The sequence below is a fragment of the Corvus brachyrhynchos genome, unplaced genomic scaffold (assembly GCF_000691975.1).
Source record: "Corvus brachyrhynchos isolate BGI_N302 unplaced genomic scaffold, ASM69197v1 scaffold99, whole genome shotgun sequence".
Lineage (NCBI taxonomy): Eukaryota > Metazoa > Chordata > Aves > Passeriformes > Corvidae > Corvus > Corvus brachyrhynchos.
Genome location: NW_008239778.1, coordinates 675,791 through 696,236, shown reverse-complemented (window position 1 = coordinate 696,236; position 20,446 = coordinate 675,791). Strand labels below are relative to the sequence as shown.

The 20,446-nt window shown below is 42.4% G+C and overlaps 1 protein-coding gene across 1 annotated transcript; it reads left to right on the top strand.

The window, feature by feature from the left end:
- Positions 1-9,738: 9,738 nt before the first annotated feature.
- YWHAE (tyrosine 3-monooxygenase/tryptophan 5-monooxygenase activation protein epsilon) lies at positions 9,739-20,309 on the top strand. Its single transcript, XM_008640338.2, has 5 exons — positions 9,739-9,963; positions 14,633-14,739; positions 15,104-15,310; positions 15,907-16,043; positions 19,389-20,309. Exons 1-5 carry the CDS (start codon positions 9,766-9,768, stop codon positions 19,439-19,441), a joined length of 702 nt encoding a protein of 233 aa, XP_008638560.1. The 5' UTR covers positions 9,739-9,765; the 3' UTR covers positions 19,442-20,309.
- The last annotated feature ends 137 nt before the right edge of the window (positions 20,310-20,446 follow it).

Here is a 20,446-nt window from a genome sequence, read left to right as displayed (position 1 = left end):
CGGCCGTGCTCGTGGGGGGTCCCCGGGGATGGGGCTGCGCTTCTTTCTCTGCCTCTACCCCCGGCTGGAGATCCTGCTGCCCCTGGCAAACCCAGAGAGAGCGAGTTCTCGCCGTGCAGGGAGCGAGTACATGATTCACTGCCTAAAGAAAACGCGTATGCTTTCATTATGTGGTATAAATTATTACATATCGTTTCACTTTCCCAGCGTCTTCTTTTCATCCTTTTTCCTCTTTTAAGTTTGTGCGCTGTCCCTGATCATTTAATATCCGTGATGATTTAATACCTGGGGGAAAAGTGGTAGAGGGGAGGAACTGGCAACCCTGGGTGGTGTCTCTTGCCCCAAAAATGTCTGTCTTGCAACTGTTCCTTTTGAACGTGGTTCCCCTGCACATAATAGAAAGGGCCTTTAATTTTCTCGACTCTTCTGAGACTGTTACTTTGCCCTGAGAGCTGTGATTATTCATTTGAAGTGAAATAAATACATGTATGTAGAATGTGTGAATGCAGTTACCATTCATTTAGAGGTAAGAAGACACTCCCGATACTTTCTGTTCGTAAATTGTCATAGACAACATGACCAAGTTCTCACCAAATGACATATTTTTACTGAGTTGTGCTTAAAAAACATCTGATGGCACCATTGCAGAACATCTGAAAAATGCACGTTTTGGGGAGGAAAATAGAAACTAAAACAAAAAGAAGGCCTAAATAAGAATCCATTCAGTTAGATTTCTGATAGGAAAATGATTTGGAATTAAGAGTATCACTGAAGGAAAGCAGTCAGGCAGTTTCCACTGAAGGGTTTACAGAAAAAAACAGCCCCCAAAAAACAGGTATTAGGATACAATAATTAACTTGGGCAGAGGGACATATCTGTATTCCACAATAAGGGTGCAGCTCCTGCTGAGGAGGGAAGGCTTCTCCACCTGGTATGGATGAGTCAGTGCCACTGAAAGTGTTGGCTTTGGTTTGAGTCGAAACCCAACATTCTGGAGGAATCATCATCCTTGGGAGCTCTTGAGGCATGACTCTCTTTCTGGGGTTTTCTGAAATCAGCAGTAAATCACTTCATTAGGATGTAATAGGACTCTACCCCATGGCACAGATCTGCAATGCAAACTTCCTGTCAACTAATAAAAATTGATTAGGAGGGATTATTGCCTTGGTGCAGCATTTCCCTGGGTGGACTTTTGGTTCTCCCAGTACCATGAATGTTTGCTAAACAAGCTGCCCAGAGCAAAATGTAAAAGACTTGTCTTGCTTCTGAATGGGCGTGAGACTTGTTACAATTTAGGAGGGAGCACTGAACTGAAAGCTGCCTTTTTCAAATCAGTGCTGTGGGTTTTAGCCTTCCAGAGTTTTTAGGACTCAAGTTGGGTGAACATATTTAAGATGCACCCTGTAATTCTGCCAGCTGCTCTAAATTTGTCTTCACATTTCTTGTGTCCATGGCCTGGAAGAAAATGTACTGTAGATACTGTTTTTATCATTTAATTCTGTGTTCTTGTTCAGCTGAAACAATTAAAAATGATTAGCATAATTTGTTCTTGTTTATGTGAAATAATGCAGTTCTGCCAAGATCATAGCTGAGACTGCTGAATAATTCTGTGAACAAAGTGATTTGAGAAGCAATATGAGGAAAGTGTAAGCTACTCCTAATTTTGGTCCTCAGTTTGATCTTTGAGGTGCACAATTATGAGGCCACGGTTATTAATTGGCATTATATTAAATGGAGTGATGGTAAGTACTGGCTACAGATACATTGGAATATGAGTCCCTTGGGTAATTTGAATATGAGTTTGACAATTTTTTGTGTGTTTTAACATTAGGATAAGCGTAAAGTTCTATCCCATCTTTCTCCTGGAGACTGAAAGAATGGTGGATTGCTATTTATGTATGGCTCATGGCATTTATAGCAGCACTTATGGTGGGCATCCAACTGTCGTTTCTTTGGTGTTACTTACCTGACCCACTTAGGGAATTTATGAAGTCTTGGGAGCTGTATTTGTGAACGGTTGGGAATCTAGTCCTGTGTCTGTACTGTCCTCAGGATGCTGGCCCAGATTAAGAGGACAACTTTCTAGGTACTTTTGCAGTGTTAAGTAGCACTTAAACCCTGATCTCCTGAGATATTAAGAGATTTGGGTGTCTGACTATCTTCACAGATCTGCTTAGGCATGTTATGGCAAATCACAAAATGCCAGGAAGCTTACTGGTAGTACAGGAAGCTTTGTGAGAAATCTCACTTACTGCTATTCCTTATTGGTAGAATAATGTATAACTAAATGGATTCCTTTTTTGGAAAACAATTGGAGTAAGTGATACTGTGGAGCTCCTTATATCAAGAGGATGTAGAGGATTCCTGTAGACTGCTGCTGAATATTGAAACCAATTCCTGTTTCTGGAGGCTGGGAACATCTTTGTTTTAGGTGAGAAAAATGCTATGGCTCAAGGTAGACTGTGAGCAGATACTTCATACAGCTGCTTTGTACTACAAGTCTTGAAGTACATGACTTGGGTGAGGTGAAATAAGTGGGGTTTTCCCCCCTCAAAACCAGATGATAGGTCAGGGTACGGTTAAGGGAAAAACCCAAGCCACCCATGACAGGTCTCCTGCCTCCCAGCACAGCAAGCTAACAGCTGCCTCCCTTTGTCTTTAGAAATTGTCTATCAGGGAAATGGGTCTTTATCACAAAGGCAGGAACGTGTGCAGCAGTGGATTCAGTTCAAGATTTGAACCCTTTTTAGAAAAAACTGTCTCCTAGTAACAGGTCTTCAGCTTAGAGCATAATGAAGAATCAATAAGTCACAAATTAGAATTCAAGTTGCATATTAATTTTGGTTTGCAGAGGATTAGTCTCTTTCAAGCAGATGTCAAACACACTTCAGTTTTTTGGGTTCCTTCCCCCATTAATGGTTACCACTTACCCTGTGTGTTAAAGGTCTTACTGGTGTATTGATGTGGGGTGTGACTGCTGTCTCTGAGCTAAAAGGCAGAAAAATCTCAGCATATCCCTAAGAATTGTAGGAATCTAAGAGTTAAAGTATGGGCGAGACAGTGCTAAAGGAATAAGCCTGTACATTTTTTAAGTGGGAGTTGTACATACTGGGACATAAATTGACTTGTGATTATGAGGAGTTGTGTGAGAGAGGGCCTTTGTCTGTAATGGCCTTCTTGAATTTCCTGAGGTACCAGCAGCGAACAAAGGAGACAAAATTCTACAATTGGCTGGTGTGGTCCTCTGCAAAGAGCCCAGAAGCTGAACTGGTGTCCAATTCTTGTATTAGAGGATTGCTCAGTAGCAGATCTCAGTCAAAGGGAGAGATGTATGATGTGGCCCACACTTGAGATGTTTGCTTTCAAACTGAAACGTTTATTAGAAATAGTGGGGATATCCTCTTGATTTAGAAAAGTAAATGTCCACAGCTTGAAGAGATTACAGGGACAATTTAAAAAATGTTCTTCTTGCAAGAAGGCCTTGTGGTAGACCATACAATTGATAATGCAGAAAATCCCACTGTTGCTTGGACAACTTGGGCGTAACCTATTTCTCCAAGTAAAGGTGCAGGACTGTTTATTGCAGAGTCATGCAGTCAGGTTTTGGAAGGGTTTTGACTGCACCAGCTGTTACAAACCTTGCACATGGAATAACATTATAACCCTCTGCTTTGTCCACAAAATCATCATCAAGCCACTGTGCAGGGTGCAGGTTGGCTATTATTTGGGGTTTTTTTACTCCTCTGCCTGTTGGTTGTCTTAACTGGGAATCCACCTGTTAGGTTTTCTTATGCTCATTTGTGTAAAACTTTTACATTGTGACAAGTGTGGAATGCTTCTCATGTGTGCTTGGGTTGTGGTCTGACCCTTAGAGCCAGTTCAGTTCTCTAAATTAGAAGCAAGATTAATTTTTTTTCCCTCTTGAGTAGTTGTCTGAGCTGGTGACCTGAATGAGCCAGTTGAGAGATCAGAGGGGTGTTGAGCTGGCAGGAGGGAATTGATAGGCATGGGTTCAGCCATCTCTGGAGCCCTCTTTGCCAAACACAGGATTTCCTAAGAGAACGGAAAATCCTATTGCAGGCAGTATAACAGTGTGTCTAGAAGAGTTCCTAATGGATGGAAAGAGGAGCTGAACTTCCACTTGGTTGAATTTGGAGCTCATCATTGTAGTGAGTAGGATGGTGCCCACTGATGCCAGGTGGAGGTCTGTATCTTTGGGAAGTGCAGTTTGTGGACATTGATCCAGTTATATTCATCTCTTACTGAAGAATACACTGGCCCCTATTTCTTCAGTTCTTCTTGTATTTGTTCCTAGCAGTTTGCTGCTACTAAGTTAGTACTTACTACTTGCTTCTGTTTTGTGGCTCACTCAGAAGTGCCAGCCTGCTTCCCAGCAGAGATACCTTGTGATTCCACTGGTGGGCTTTCTCTGTTCTTGAGAACTTGACTCTCATATTCATACCCTGTTTCCTGTCTTTCAGCCAAGTGTTTATCCATGTGAGGACTTTCCTGCCTATCCCGTGGCAGTTGAGTTCCTTAAAGAACCTTGGGTGAGGGACCTTGTCAAATGCCTTTGGGAAATCCAGGTAGACTCTACCAATTACGTCTTCTTTGTCCATGTGCTTCACTTGTTCAAAGCATTCCAGTAGATTTGTGAGGCATAATGGAATGCCATGCTCTACAATGTAATGTTTATTCATATACCCGCTCATTCCAGGGTTTTTTTAATGTAATTCCCATTAACTTGACCCCTAGTGAGTATTAGGTTCATGGTTTTGTAGGTCCCCCTGAGTGTGTGCTGGAACCCTTCTCAGCTGAAGAGTGTAAACCACTTTGTGTTTGCTGCTGTTACTAAAGCCCTAACTGAGAGGTTACACACAAGACTGTAGGGTCATAGATACTTAAGGTTCTTGGGACTCATTCCTGATAATCTTCTGTTCATTGCAAGAATGAACAGGTACAAGACTAGCACTTGTACTGAGTCTTTGAATACTGTTTATGGCGTGTGATCATCTGTGGTGGACACGAGGGAAGGCTTGGTTTTTTTGCTGTGTCCTTCACCTCCTTACAGCTCACGGGATGCTCCTTTGCGGCTTTTAGCTCCTGAAATGCTGAAGTAGGTATTGGGCAGCAGCTTAGAAGCTTGAAGAGCTTGGTTTGTTTTATTGCCCTTAGATAAGGGCAATAGAAAAGATTAAACTTAAAATGCAGCTTCAGTTTTCTGATGTTCTTCTGCTACTAAATGGAGAGTTAAGACGGTGCTTCTGCTGCTCTTCATTACATAATATATAAGAATTGTACTTCGTGAGTTCTCTTAAGGTTTATTTTGATTTGAGTATGATGACCATTAATTACATCATCTCCATCCCACCTTTACTCAACAAGTTCTTTTTCTCTTCTTATTCTAAGAAGCTTTCTCACTTAAGTAGTTCCTCTTTTGGAAGGGAAGCACACCACTAAGAGATTTTCTAGCTCTTGTTTTTTCCTGTGGTAATGTTGAGCCAGTGTGTGTGGAGGCAAGGGGGAGTTACTTCAGCAGTAAGGTTGAAGTAGATTCTGTGTATTGTTTAAAGTCACGAGGAGTGCCTTGGTTGGAAACAAAAAACCCCAACCCTGTAGCATCCTGGTTAGTGAGACTCAGGCACTGAATTAGAAGTTGCAAACTCTGTAGATTTGCCCTAACAAGTTTGCTTTAGTGCACCAGCCTTTGTTTAGGCCAAATGATTTCTGTTACAAGCACAGATTTTGATAGAACTGCCAGATACTGGCTATTCCTTTGTTAGGGTCTGCTGTCTCTTGGTTTGTGTCCTGCGCTGGGAAGGTTTTTAGTCTTCCCACTAAATTGGCTGTACATCACCCATTTCCATATTTCCTTACCTAGGGATATTGCAGTTCCCCTGGGTTTTCTGGATTTCTGGAGTTAAGGAAGCAACAAATACCTAGTTTCTCATTCATCTCTGGTCAAGAGGCAGTCATTATTTTGTGGCCTAGTATGAGTCCTTATCAGCTGTGCCCTTTGTTCTGTGGCTGGCCCCTAATGATGGTTATCAAACATGTCCTTCTCAACACTTGTAAACTTCCCCACTTTTATCTTAGAGTAAGGCTTATTGTTTGTCTTTCACATTAAACCCCAATCCCAAGCCATGCACCTTGCTGTTCCACAAACCCTTTGTAGGTGGCCACCGCTGTCCCAACCCTTTGTGCTTTCCAGGCTGCGATTCTGTGTCCCTCCTGGTGGCTGGAGGTGAGTCAGCAGGGTTTGCAATGGGGAGCCAGCATTTTAATCATAGTAGCAGAATATAGGAACCTAAAAAATGGCCTGGGCACCATTACAGTTTTTGCCTGTGTATTGTGGTATTTCTTAACCAACAGCAGGTGCTTGGGGAAAGATCTAAATCTAGGGCAGGCATGTCATTCTCCAGAATATTCCCCTCTCCTTCCAGAATTAATGTTTTTGGGATTTCCTGCCCTGACAGTGGCATGATCTGACAGTAGCATAATAAGGTGACAGCCACAATCACCTGAGAGGCTGGAACTTAACCGCTTACATACAGCCTCTGTCTCTCTGAATCTGCATAACGCTACTTTTTCCATAATGCAGTGTAAGCATCTCTGGATTTTGTATGCAATGAGTTGTCATTACTGCAATAATCCTTTTTAATGAAATGTAATCTCAGACTCGTATTTTGTCTTGAGTGGTCTCTGACTGAGCTTTCCACCTCCTTGTGGAAACTTCCAGATTGGTAAAATGGCACTTAGAATAAAAAATATTTGTTCTGTTGGCAGATATAGATGGCTTTATTTTTGTTTTCTGTTGGAGGAGGTACAGGTATGTTGTCCCCTTGCTTTTGTACTGCCTGTGTTCTTAAGATTTTTCATCAGGCTTAAATTTTCAGGGCTGGATTATGGGTTTACCATGGAAGACCAAGGTATGTACATAATATTTTGTTTTCTTGAAATATCAGCCCAGATTTTTGTATTGTAAGTAAAAGTGGGCTCTTTACTAAACTAAAATCCTTTTTCTCCAACAGCTTTGTGTGTAGACTGATAAATGTTTTCTCTTTGGGTAAAACAGTTGTTTATGGGTGGGATTCTAATCTGTGGTTGTGTGGTTACCTAGTAACAAGATGAAGATTTCGAAGAGGAGACAAAGTTTCAGTTCCTGTTGTCACGGTGTTGGGAGGTTGTGTGCCCAGTGTGAGGGGTGGTGAAGGTGGAGGGTTTTGTGCTTCAGAACAAATGGAGGAACCTCAGGTGCTCCCCCATCCCCCAGCATCCCGTTCCCAGTGGCTGTCACTTGTCAGGGAGTCTGTTTAACTTACTAACAACTCAATCATAAAAATGCTGGGGTGATAAGGGCTATTTACTGATAGCAGTAGTAGTTCAGAGCAGGTGCCTGTTTTCCTTTGGCTCTGTTGTTTCCGTGGTTGTGGTGACTGCAGGAGGGTGGTTAATGACCTCCTTTGCCAACAGTTGAAGAGATGCAACAGGGCTCAAATACTGACAGAGGAGCTCCTTGTAGGGCGGGGTCTTGGGTTTGGCTTTGTACCAGCTGTTGCACAGCTTAAATTGGGTTTATCCTCCAGTGCACAGAGGTGTTCAGACCTCTGTTTCAAGGGCTTGTAGATGTTCAGACTGGTAATAGATAAAATCCTGTAGAAGCCAAGCAGTTAATTAAATTCATAATGATGTGTTTGAATGTACTATGAAAGCTAGATACTCATTTTCAGGGAACAGCAAGTCTTGTGTATAGTTTTTTTATTTTAAATTTTCACTCTAGACAAATTTGCTTCTGGGGAAGAGATTGTGAAGGAAACCTGTAGAACAATTGATAAAATGTGCCCTTTTCCCCCAGTTGTTGCAATTTCCTGACACAGGGCAGATCTTGGAAGATGCTGCTGTACATGTTCCTCAACCTCCACACTTCTGGACTAATTGTTCCATATATATCATTGTTATATGAGATAAGTGTGGATAGATTTTTGTTGTCATTAAGAAGCAGGTTTTCTATAAAAGCATTGTCATCCAGGAGTATGACTGAAGTGCACTGTAGTTAATCCCAGTGGATAAAGCACAATAATAGAAACTGTTTTAAAAAAAGGCAGATCTTCTGTAACCTGTGTGTTTCTTATCTGAAGGCAGTCAAATATCAGGCTTAAAAACAAGAGCCGCATTTTTTGCTGGAGCTTGACGAAGATACCCAGGTCATGGAGACTGCAAGTCTCAATTCCTGATGGTCATTTTTGTCCACAAGAACTGTCAGGCATCTTGAATGTGGCTCCACTGTTTCAAGAAACTTCCAAATACGAGATGGCTTAATTTGCATAATTAAAAAAATTTACAGCTTTGAAGTAGATTTTTCGTATGAATGGGATGGTAGGGTCACGCTTCAGGAAATAAATCATAGTGCTTGCTTTATTTAAGTAGCAAATTGTAGCTATATCATATTGCTCGTAACTTGGGTGGCTTAAAATACCTAATTATGTTTATGTTAATACTAACTGCGAATGTGGAGTGTTTTAGGGCAGCTCTCAAATTCTTCAGTAAAAGCACCATTTTGCAGTTGCAGGGTGGTGTTCTCAAAAAGTTTTATCAAATGCTTGGTGGATTTTTCATTACTTTCTGTGATTTGGGGGAAGCAAAATCTACTGATAAAAATAGAGCCACCATAAAATTTTGTCCTCCACATATGGAGACCTGTTGGAGACTGATAACATTGTTCCTGCCAGGGAGCCTACAGTCTCCATTGCTGAAGTAGCTTGTGCCTGTTTAGGTTGTGATTTTGACATCTGAGGGGGAAAAATTATAGTTAAGCTTCATTTGTATATTTAACACTATTTTTCTAATGTGTCCTGAACAATTGCAGTGTCGTTAGGTAATTAAAGGGTTATAAACTCCCTTAAGTAGTTTAGTCTTGGTTCCACTGGAGCATAGGAAAGCTGTGTTTGGTAATAATTGTTTTAACCTCAGGTTTAGAAGTACTTTTCAACAGGCATAAAATAGAAATATACATTCATTCATATCTTGTTTGTTACTTTTCACTGTAAGAGGCTGCTTGGCATGGGTAGATATGGTTGCTCTGGGTACACTCAGGATGACATTTTTGTTACCACTCCAAGCACCAAATTTTTCTTTTGGAGGTTCATCTTGCAGCTTTGACTCATTTTCCTAGTAACAGTACTCATACATCTCTACGTGTATTCAAATCTGGATTTTATGTTTTTGTTAATTACCACATTACATTGTGTTCCAGTTGACAAATCAGTGGAGCATTCTGTAATTCCTCAGTTTTATCCTGACTGTGCCAAGAGCCAGATCACATTTGTTCATCTTTTCTCACTGTTCTCTACCTTCTGCAAAGCACTCTGAAGAGCGCACACTCCTGTAGGATTGTACTGATAACTCTTATCCACTGTGGAAGAATGTTCTTGCTGTTACATCCTTTTTGTCTGTCTGTTGAAAAAGGCAAACAAACAAAAAAAACCCCCACTCAAACCAAAGACCAGAAAAATAAAAACCAAAAGTGAAAACTACCTTTAAAGAATTTTTGGAACCCTTGTAAAATACCAGATGAACATCAGATACTTCCTTTGTGTATGTGCTGATTGATTTGTTTGGAACACTCCAGTGTAAAAGTGAGGAGTAACCGGATGAAAGGAGGAGGGAGCTTAATTTCCTAAGCTCTCATTAATGTACAGCTTGTATTGAATGATTTGAAAGATGCTTCAGTTGTGAGAATAATTGCCTGACCTTTTCCTCCTAGAAATGGTTGAATCAATGAAGAAAGTGGCTGGAATGGATGTGGAGTTGACAGTGGAAGAAAGAAACCTGCTTTCTGTTGCATATAAAAACGTGATTGGAGCCAGGAGAGCTTCCTGGAGAATAATCAGCAGCATTGAACAGAAAGAAGAAAACAAAGGTGGAGAAGACAAATTAAAAATGATTCGGGAATATCGGCAAATGGTAAGCTGGAGTTGGTCTTACAGCAAAATGTCATCTAGTTCTGGTCCCCTTGCCATAAACTGCCCTGGTGTTCGAGATTGCCTGTGGTGTGCTGACCTGGAATAGGGTCCTTGGAAGGCTGGAGCTGGTTCCTTATCTGGAGATTAAATCTCCGTGGTGAAAGGGAGAGCTTGGGTGTTTCTGTGTAAACACTCAGAAGGGCAGCAGCCTCAGGAGAGGGAGGGATTTTCCCTCAGTCATCAACAGCTCTGCCAAGCATTTTGACTGTGCTTGCACTTTGTCTTCCCTGCTTACTCAGATGTGAGGCTGCACCTGCTCAGGAGGCCTCATTCTTTCCCCTCCAACCTGACTTACCCCAAGAAACTTCTTTTTTTAATTAACCCTGTCAAAGGAGATGTTTGGCTGTTAAGTTTCTCCTTCCTATAAAAATTGCTTTGGATCATACAGTGACACTTTCAGTGATTCCAGTTCTCTGTCCTAGAGAGTTCAAAACATTAACACTTGAAATGTCCCTGAGGGAGGCTCTTCAGTGCTCTTCTTGGCTCCTTGTCTTTGTCACTCCATGTTCTGGGGATGTCGTGGTTGTCCCAGCTGTGAAACTTGGGTGTGTAGCAACCTCCAGGGCCTTGCTCTTTTCTCTCTCTGGAGAGAGAGGGAGAAATTGATCCACATAACTTCATGCTGACTTAGTCAGTGTGTGCAGCTTTACCTAAAATGGAGAACTTGCGGCAAGCTCTGGCTTTCATTGGTAAGGGCTAATGAAACCTTCAGCTCTTAGTGTGTAGTTGTTCCCCCTTCCTCCCTGCCCTAAATGATGGTTTAGCATGGAGCAGGCATGCTCCCGTACTATTTAAATCCCACACATTTCTGCAGAGGCTTCATCTCCATTATTTGAGGACAAGTGCCTCCACATGGTTCACATCTTCATTTCCAGAGAAACAGTGGAGTCTGTTATATCACCTGGCACTGATTCATATACCAGCAATGGAAATGATGTTGGCTTGGAAATCTTCTCTCAGGAATGGCTCTGGACTACTTTCTGTTGACTCACAGGGTTTCTTTTGCTCCATGGAATTGTTAAAGTTGTGAGTTTCTAATTTTATGCTGGCATACTGATGGGATGAGGCGCTGCCAGTTACATACAGTCCCAAATAGCCTTTTCTTGATGAGTGTCTGCAATCTCCTAACAGAACATAGAAAACAAGACAACAGCTATCTAGTGATTGTTTAAACTTGTTTTACACTTGTGCTTCCAGGTTCTTTTGCACAGGGTTTTGTGGATGGTTACCATCTTCTGCCAGAGATTCTTTAATGGTGAAAAGACTTTTTTCCTCATTTTGAAAGGACTCTAGAAATAACCATTATTCTGCATCCCTCTTTGTAAAGGACATGTGCCATTCTGGATGGACTGGGGTGCAAGAAGTCCATGTTTGTAGGTGCTTGAGGCTCTGAAGAGAGAGAGGCCACATGAAGTACAGTGTCATGCCAACAGTGTGTTCAGCTGTTAAATCCTGAGAGAGAACAGCTTTCACAGCTGCACTGGGAGGAGGAGTGCACTGAGCACTGTCATTGGTTCTGTACTGGAGCAGGGGTGGCTGTGTCTGCCCAGCTCCGGAGGGAGTTTTCCCAAGAGGCTTCTGAGCATCATCTGTAGCTGAAGGCCAGTTCCTGTTAGTAGCTGCTGGGAGACTTCATATGGGTTGGCATCTGCTCTTGAGTGTGTGAGTGGGTTTGGCGGGATGGCCTGGGAGCAGGAAGGGCCTGAGGAACACTGCAGGTTTGGGTGCTGCTGCTCACTGTCGCTGCTGAGCAGTAGCACTCCTGCCCTGTTGTGCTCAGTGCTTCCGTGAAGAAACAGCTTCCAGCAGAATTCTCATCGTTATGATTCCCTTGTCAACAAATACTGACTTTGTAGCATTTTCCAGAGTAAGTTCAGTGTTGGGAAAACCTTTCCCACCCCCCCAACCATGTCTGGGAGCCAACAGGCCACGTTTAAACCACTGGGGAGTTGGAGAGAACCAGCATCTCTAAAAGACACATCTCTCACCTACCATCAGAAGCAGCTGTGACCTTGCTCAGCTGCAGAGTGCTACTCCAGTAGAAAGGGAAAGTTTTGTAGTAGTTTCTGTGAAAGTAATTACTTGTTGGGTTTGGTGTATGTCAGAATTTACTATAATTCAGCTCATGGCTCATGTTGGGAGTTTTTTTAAGCTAGTAGCCAGCATGACTTGGGGTAGAACTCAAGGGATGGTGGTGTTGGGAGGGCAGGGCCAGGCTGGCTTTGTCTGAAGTGTGCACTGGGCAATAGTGAGAGATGAAAGACACCAGGCTGTGCGTCTTCCCAAACCACTTCAGCTGAATGGAGCCAAACACATCCATAGCCATGAGGGAAAATGCCACTTACTTGCTTTCTTTGTAGACAGGCTGCTCTCCTGGCTCCTGTGGCCATTTGGATACACAAAAGCCCCTGAATTTCTCATCTGGCTGCATCTCTGACGAGAACACACTGAGGCTTGTGCTCTTCATCCTTGAGAGGCTGAAGTGGCTGCACACAGTGCAGTTCCCTCCCTCACAGTCAAACCAGATCCGTTCCCACACCATAACACAGATACTGACCTTCCCCTTCCTGCTCTGGAGATGTGGCACATGGAATGTGTGTTTCCAGTGCCCTGACTTCTAACCTGTGCTGTATTTTGGGGCAGTTGCCAGCCTGTCCTGTATCCTCCTCTCTTAGAAAGAGCTCACTGAGCTATTCATTCTGAAACAGATCCTTTTTGTACAAAGCTTTTAGTTTTGTTGTGGGTATTTTGTTTGTTTGTTTGTTTTACCCTTAATTAATTTGATTTGTATTAAATCTTTTTAAACTAAGCTTGGCCAGGACATTTACCTTGCCCCGGACAGCAGCTGATCTCTGATAACTGTGACTGATCCTTTAAGCAAAGCTGGAAAAGGTCTGTCTGAGATGAAATAGAAGTGTGTACATGTATGGTTATTTAACTAAAGAGGATTAGAAACTGATTTAATTCTTTGCAGTTTTGCTGAAGATCTCTCTGCAAAAGAAGTCATTGAAAAAGAGGATCAAGAGGAAAGAAGTTTGCAGGAACTGACTGCTGGCCAAAGGTTTTATAGCTTTTGTAGCCCAAGAATATATGAAGTAGATTCTTCTCAAGTGACCATATTTCAGCACCTTTCTTAAGCATTTGTCACATAATTAAGTACAGCATCTGATTCTTCCTGTGAATGTCAGGGCATTCTGACATTTGTACATGAAATTTGCTGTAAATTAATTTCTCTAAAGGAACTTTTGCAAGTCTTTTACTTTGTGCAAATCAGTATGTGTGTATATGTGCCAGTTTATCATTTATTTTGGATCTGTAATTTTAACACCTTTTGGGTATAACTGCTGTGGTTACAAACCCTGATAGTTTGGGAGCTGTGTGGTGATAAAAGGATTACATGGCAAGGAAAATGCTTAAAGAAAGAAGGAAAGCAAATGCTTGGGTGGGAGGATAGGAAGGGATGATGGACTGAGTGGGGCTGCTCCTGTGATCCAAGACTTGCAGTTCCTGGTAGTTTCTTTAATGCCTTTGCTTGAAATCTCTCCTTTATATGAAATTAGCTTGAGCCAGAGTTCTCTTCAGCTGTAGCTGTGAAAGTTACTGTGAAATCATGAAGAAGCAGCAATGGATGGGTGACTGTGTGCACTTCACCAACCACTCCTACTGGAATGACCTGGGAGGCTCAGAGCCAGTCTGGTTTGGGCAGTGCTGATGTCAGAGGAGGGGTTTCATCTTTTCTGGGTGTGCTCAGTTTCTTTGCTTGTAGGAGTGAAACTCTCTGTGATAAACCCTGACCTCATAGACCTTGCTTTATGTTTGGAACTGGAAAAAATGAAGGTTGATGTAACTGTTTTCAGTTCAGACTATTCAAATCCAGTATCTGTTTTTAAATAAGGTGTTACATATTGTATTTTTGGCCACAGATTTCACTGTCGGTGTTGATGATTTCTGCTTTTTCGCTGAGTTGCTGCGCTTTGTGTTTTTCACCTGTTTCTGGAGCTTGTTTTCATCTTGTACCTGACCTTCGTTTGTGTGGCACGTCTTGATTCTGTTCTGATACTCCATGAGTTTTGTCTTAAGGCTCTTCTGTTAGAGCTTTGCCTCCAAGGACTCACTAGAAATTGGTCTGAAGGTGCCATTTAACTGGGGTATAATGGAGTTCAGCTGATTTGTGTTAATTACCTTCAGATTGTCCTGTTACTGTTGCCACTTTCAAGGCAGCCTTCCAGGATCAGAAATGTGAGGAACTGAGTTGTGTAAGCCTGAAATTCTTGCAGAATTACATCCTGAGACAAACTTAATGCAATGGTCTAACAAGATATCTTCCAAGGAATTTACAATTCCACTGTTGAGTTCCACATTTCATCATCCATCAGTCCCTGCCTCTTGTGTGTGCCAGCTAAATGTGCGGAACTGTTTTGCTTAATGCACCTATGGAACATCTGAATTTTATTTATTTTTCTTCTGTCCTATCCCTCTTTGGAATTTCATGATGTTACCTGTTCAATATTTGGGTACTTTTGGAACAGCTTTTAGTCTTAAGTGCTCACCTCACCCCCTCTTCTAATTTTGGTGGGTTTTTTTGTTTGTTTGTTTGTTTGTTTTTCTAGGTTGAGACTGAACTGAAGTTAATCTGTTGTGACATTCTGGATGTACTGGACAAACACCTCATTCCAGCAGCTAACACTGGCGAGTCCAAGGTTTTCTATTACAAAATGTAAGTACCTCCTTGAGAGGAAAGGCCTGAAATAGGGACAGAAATTAAGTAGCTGTAATGAGAACTTAAAGTGAACTGTTGTGCAGCTCTTAGATGTAAGAAACAGCAATTTTAATTGAGCTGCTGATGTAGAAATCACATTCCTGCTTGGGTATTTTTTTTTTTTTTTTGCATGAGCTGAACACTACTTGTAAAGAGAAGAAAATAAGGTATGTCATGTAGTGATGGTTTAAAATTCCCTCAGCTCTTGGTGCAGTCTTGGTAGTAACTGAGCAGATATCTAAACACAGTTTAATTTAAGCTGTTCATTCAGTGGCTGGTGGGGAAACGAGGATTGCTGACTTCCTCCTGTTTCTGTTTTCAGGAAGGGGGACTACCATAGGTATCTGGCTGAGTTTGCCACAGGAAATGACAGGAAGGAGGCTGCAGAGAACAGCTTGGTGGCTTACAAAGCTGCTAGTGATATTGCAATGACAGAACTCCCACCAACACATCCCATCCGCTTAGGACTTGCGCTCAACTTCTCTGTATTCTACTATGAAATTCTTAATTCTCCTGATCGTGCCTGCAGGTAGGTGGTGGCTGGGAAGATGGGAATATGGGAATGTTGTGTGAATATCAAACAAGCCAGAAGTGGTTGCTCCTTGGTAATTGCTTTTCCTGCTTTCTTCCTGCTGTTGTTTGCTCTGGTTGACCTCAATTCACTGGGAAGATTTTCAGCATCACCATTTTCTTTTGGAGTCCAGAGCCACGTGCTTGTGTGGGAGTAATGGTGTATGAGAAGCAGAACAGTGATAACCTTGAATTGATCAGCTAATGGCAGTTGAGCACTTGCCAGGTTAACTCTGTGCATGCCCTTAAAGTGCCCAAGGTGTGAGGTGATTTATCTCCTCACATGCTGGGAAGGATGGTGGTACTGATTTCTGTGACCTGTGAGCATGTACAGAGTGGCAGTGATTGAGGCAAACACCATTTGTCTTCTGTCACTGCAGGTTATACTAAGTTTTTAGCAGACCTTAATCAGTTGTACTGCAAGATGTAGAAATGTTTAATGAAACCAGTATTCTTGAGTAAAAAGTTTCTTAAAGCACACAAATGACTGGTGTTAACCTGTGCTTCTGGATTGTGTTCAGCAATATTTGTTAAATCTTTGTTCTGTCATTGCAGGTTGGCAAAAGCAGCTTTCGATGATGCTATTGCAGAACTGGATACACTGAGTGAAGAAAGCTATAAGGACTCTACACTTATCATGCAGTTGTTACGTGATAACCTGACACTATGGACTTCAGACATGCAGGGTGATGGTAAGTGAGTCCTGCTGGAAGAGCTGCATCCCTGACCCAGGAAACAGAGCATGGAAATGGAGAGGGCTTGGATGGTTTACATCTGTCTCTCCTAATAATGACCCTCCTGCACTCTTATCCTACCTTAACACTGGATGAGGTGATAGGAGTGACACTGGAATCTTTTGAGCAGCTTCTCAGCTCTCACTTGAAGGAAGGAGGTGTGGAATTAGCACCATTCTCCCCACATGGCACCTGTGATTATTGTAAAAGCAGTGACCTTCTTTATTTAATCTTTTCTTTCTTTCTGCTTGTCATGCTCATCTCTGACTGTCACTCCAACCAGATGTGCACCTCCAGTGCAGGAGGAAGCACTGCAGATGCTTTAGTTCCCCTTTATTCCAGGTCACTCCATATTCTCATTGCCAGAGCAAATGCCAAATGTGTCCCCTGGCAGTACCAGAGGGTGGGACATGGATTGCTTCTGTTCACTAGCAAAGGATAGTACAAATTTTTGAAGTGGCTTTGGCACACTGAATGGATCTTCCCAACCCCTTAACTTTCACATACAATGCTTAGTATAAATCTACTCATTTTTGGGTCTCTCTCTTGGAGAGACAAGTGAAAAGAGCTGACTTTCTTTTTACTTTTAACTTGGAGGAGAAGAATTAGGTCCAATTAAGACTATTTTGGGTACCTAGAAATGCCCAGAGCTTAGAAACACCACTGCTGAACTTCACATAAGTATGTCAGTGTCTTAAATTTTTGGTAAGCTGTTCCTTGTAGCCACACAGCATTCCTGGGGGTGCTTCTTTGGTGGAGTGTCCATTTGAAAGCAAATGCAGAATCTTCTACATTTTCCTGACTCCCTGTTTTTATGTAGGGTCATGGGTTTGTTCTGAAGTGTTGTTGCTCAAAAGCTTCTCACTCTGCTCTTTGGGCTGCTGAGAGAACTGGGAATCCTGTAAATGTGTGGGGTCTTGGCTCCTGGTTTACTCCATATCCCAGTGTTTAAGGCTCTTGCACCTCCCTTTTCAAGGATGTAAGATTATCTCATTGTGCAGGATGGATCTGTGGACTCTTTTAAACACTGCGGGTGTTTGATGCCTTCCTTGCCATGGGTAGGCATTGGAGAAAAGAAATGTGTTTCAAATTCCCACAATTAAGATACAACCTTTACTTTTTTAATTGGAGCCAAATAACCTGGTGCTCTCTGGAAGCCATTTCAGTGCAGTAACCAGGCTGGATCAGTGTGGGATAGTACCAATATCTTCCAAAGAGTGTCTTCCAAATGCTCTTGATTTGGCCAGGGCTGGTGTGTCTTGTGGATCTTGGATATTGTAGAAGTTCCACAAGATCACTTACAGGCTCTTTAGATTTTGCAAAAAGAAACAGATTTTAATTTCTTGCTCCACACCATGGAAAACAGACATTTTGGTTCTTCCTGAAGTATTTCAGATTATCCTGGTTACTGGTGCCAGAAATATAATGATTACAGAATTAAAAATACTGTAGGACTACTTAAAATCGTGGTGCAGTTCTTCAGATCCAGAAAAAAAAAGTGTTTATGTAGAATATTTAGACACAGGTGCAAAGTTAAGTTTCCTCATACTTTGCCAACACTCTGAGTGCATTTCCAGCTGATGCTTCCAGAGCTCCATATTCCCAAACGAGCAGAACCTTTGAACAATAAGTTAATAGTGGCACAATTAGCAGTTTCCAAGGGGTGACAGAGACTTGGAAAGGGCTTGTTCTTTTGTGTTAAGCTTTTCCCTGTTTCCATTTCAGCTGTGCAGGGTGTAGAGATGTAAAGCCAGGCATTCCCCAGCTGCTGCACTCCCATCCCAATCCCTGTACCTTTCCCATGGCCTAGAGCAGTGTTGAGTTTATTTCCACACTTGTAATGTCATCTCCATATGATTCCTGTTCTCCCCTTCTTTCCTGCTGTATAGATTCCTAAAGGAAAGTCCAACTGTTCATTTCCTAAAAACTCTACTTTGTAAGTCTCTTGTCATGGCTCACTGGAGTTTTCAGTGTCAGTTTTCCTGTCACTAACAGTGCCTGCCTCTGTCACGCGCTGCTGACAAATGCTTGTGTCCCTGCTGCCACTCAGGGCTGAGCCCGGTGGCACCTGTCCCCCTGCCCAGGGATGATGTGCTTGACTAAGATCCAGAGTAACTCACATGTTTGGGAATTGAGCTGCAAACCTGGATGGATATAAGAATATTTGGGCAAGAAAAGTACTTCACAGTGGCCTGGTAGAGGAGTATTTTGCCTAAGTATGTTGGTTAGAGCATGCTCAGATCTTCTAATCTGGGTTAGGGCCTCTGCTTTCCTCTCTTAAGTGATCTGATATGGAATTCTATCTATAAACTTCGTTGTTGAATGTCCTGTGTTCCTAGGCCCCCTCTTCCAAAATCTACCTCCAGTTGTACCTGGTGGTAATCCTGAATCTGGACACGCTCTGAGCAGACATTCTGGTTATCTGCTGGAAGTCATCAGTCTCATTTGATTGGGTTTTATTGCAATCAAGTTTTTAATTACTACTTTCTGTTTATTGCCCTTAAGAGAGTACCATCTTAAGTGGTTACAGATAATTGTAAGCACTTTTTCAGTCTCCCTTACCAATTAAGTGAATTGTGCATGTGTGATGGCACCAGCTGAGGTACCTGGAACTTTCCCAGTTGCAGCAGAACTTTGGCAAAGCCCTGCAGAAGGTGTTGCATGGGGCTCCCTGGGGCAGCTGGAATGTAACCAAACTACAGGAGTCTCATGGACAGACCCTGTTCCACTGCATGGTACAGCCTGGCTGAACAGAGAAATTAATTTCCACAAGATGTTTTTCTCTAATAACCTCAAGCCCAGGGTTTCTTGTCGGGTTGGACTTGCAGTAGGGTGTTTTTCATACCTTTGGTAATTCCTGCCATCAGTGTTACTGTATAAAATTTCCTAAGTACTTTGCTGTTGTTGAGACTTGAGTGGGCTTGGGCAGATAAAAGTAGAGATGAGGGTTTGGGGAAGGTATTTCCTGATCCAAGGATGCTGATCCACAGCTCTTCCAATGGTTTCTGCCTTGGCTGCCCCGCCCTGGCTCAGCAGGACTGCTCACCTGCGTGGTGTCAGTTTTCAGGGCTGGGTTTGTTTGTCCTCATGTGTTCTAATGGCCTGGCTGCAGTTGTGTGTGAGGGTGCAGGAGATTCCAAGGCTTAATTTCCATGGGAATGCTTCACTCCGGAACTGGCAGTGTGGAGTGAGAGAGTGAGCGTGTATTGCATGAAACTATTAATCTCTAGGTGCCTGTTAAGCCTTTCTGCAGCTCTCAGTTTTAAATGGTAACATCTTCCTTCCTTCTTCCCACTTCCACAGGTGAAGAACAGAATAAAGAAGCGCTGCAGGATGTGGAAGATGAAAACCAGTGAGACACAAAGGCCAACAAGAGAACCCATCTCTGACCACCCTCCCCCTTCCCCACAAAAACCCTCAGTGTCACTCTGAGAACCACCAAATCTGACTTTTACATTGGGTCTCAGAATTTAGGTTCCTGCCCTGTTGGGTTTCTTTATTTTTATTTTTTTTACACAGTTTAAAAGTTCTTAAAGGCAAGAGTGAATTTCTGTGGATTTTACTGGTGCCAGCTTTTAGGTTCTTTAAGACACTAACAGGACTGCGTAAAGGCTCTTTCAGCATTACTGTATTGTCTCTGCCAGCTGTGGTGACGTTGCCATCAGCCCTGGATGTGACACCTGAAGGCCGTGTAGGGAGAGATTGGTCCTGGCCAGGTAGTGCTCATGTGGTGGCATCTTTCTTTTTTTTATAACTGTTTAAACTGAATTTTATACCAATGTTTCAACTTAATTGGGTGTTTAGCTTGAAGTTGCGAGGTTGCATTTGGGACATTTATTGTAGTGGTTTTACTGTATAAAAACAAAAAGTTTCCAAACTGCTGAAATGTTGCTGAAAATCATGGTGCTGGTAACAGTTCAACAATCCGTGGCTGCTCATTCTTGCCTGTTCTTTACTTTCCCTCCAAGCAGGTTAGCATTGAAGGTGGCATTGATAAGCCTGCATGCGTGTTCAATATTTTTTCTTTTCTCCCTCCCCTCTCCCCATCTCCCTTCGCTCGCTCAACCTCTTTTGTTCAGTATGTGTAACTTGAAGCTAATTTGTACTACTGGATATCTGACTGGAGCCACAGATACAGAATCTGTATTGTTCTTACTGAAACACAGCATGGAATTAACATTAAACTTAAATAAAACAAACCTAAATTAAAAATGCCAAACATCACTATGACTTTCTTTTAGAGGAATAACTTTCCTTTGTTGCTTGTACTAGGAACAGTTGGAGGGGGAGAGAGCAGCAGGAACAGCCTTGTTCTTCAGACAGGAGATAAGGAAGATTTGGTCTGAAGCGTGAGTTGTGCT

Excerpts from the sequence above, each read along its gene's own strand:
- YWHAE (XM_008640338.2), top strand. The coding sequence starts at position 9,766 with ATGGTTGAATCAATGAAGAAAGTGGCTGGAATGGATGTGGAGTTGACA. Across the intron at positions 14,740-15,103 it reads AAGGTTTTCTATTACAAAAT|GAAGGGGGACTACCATAGGT; the intron begins GTAAGTACCTCC and ends TTCTGTTTTCAG. Across the intron at positions 15,311-15,906 it reads TCTCCTGATCGTGCCTGCAG|GTTGGCAAAAGCAGCTTTCG; the intron begins GTAGGTGGTGGC and ends CTGTCATTGCAG.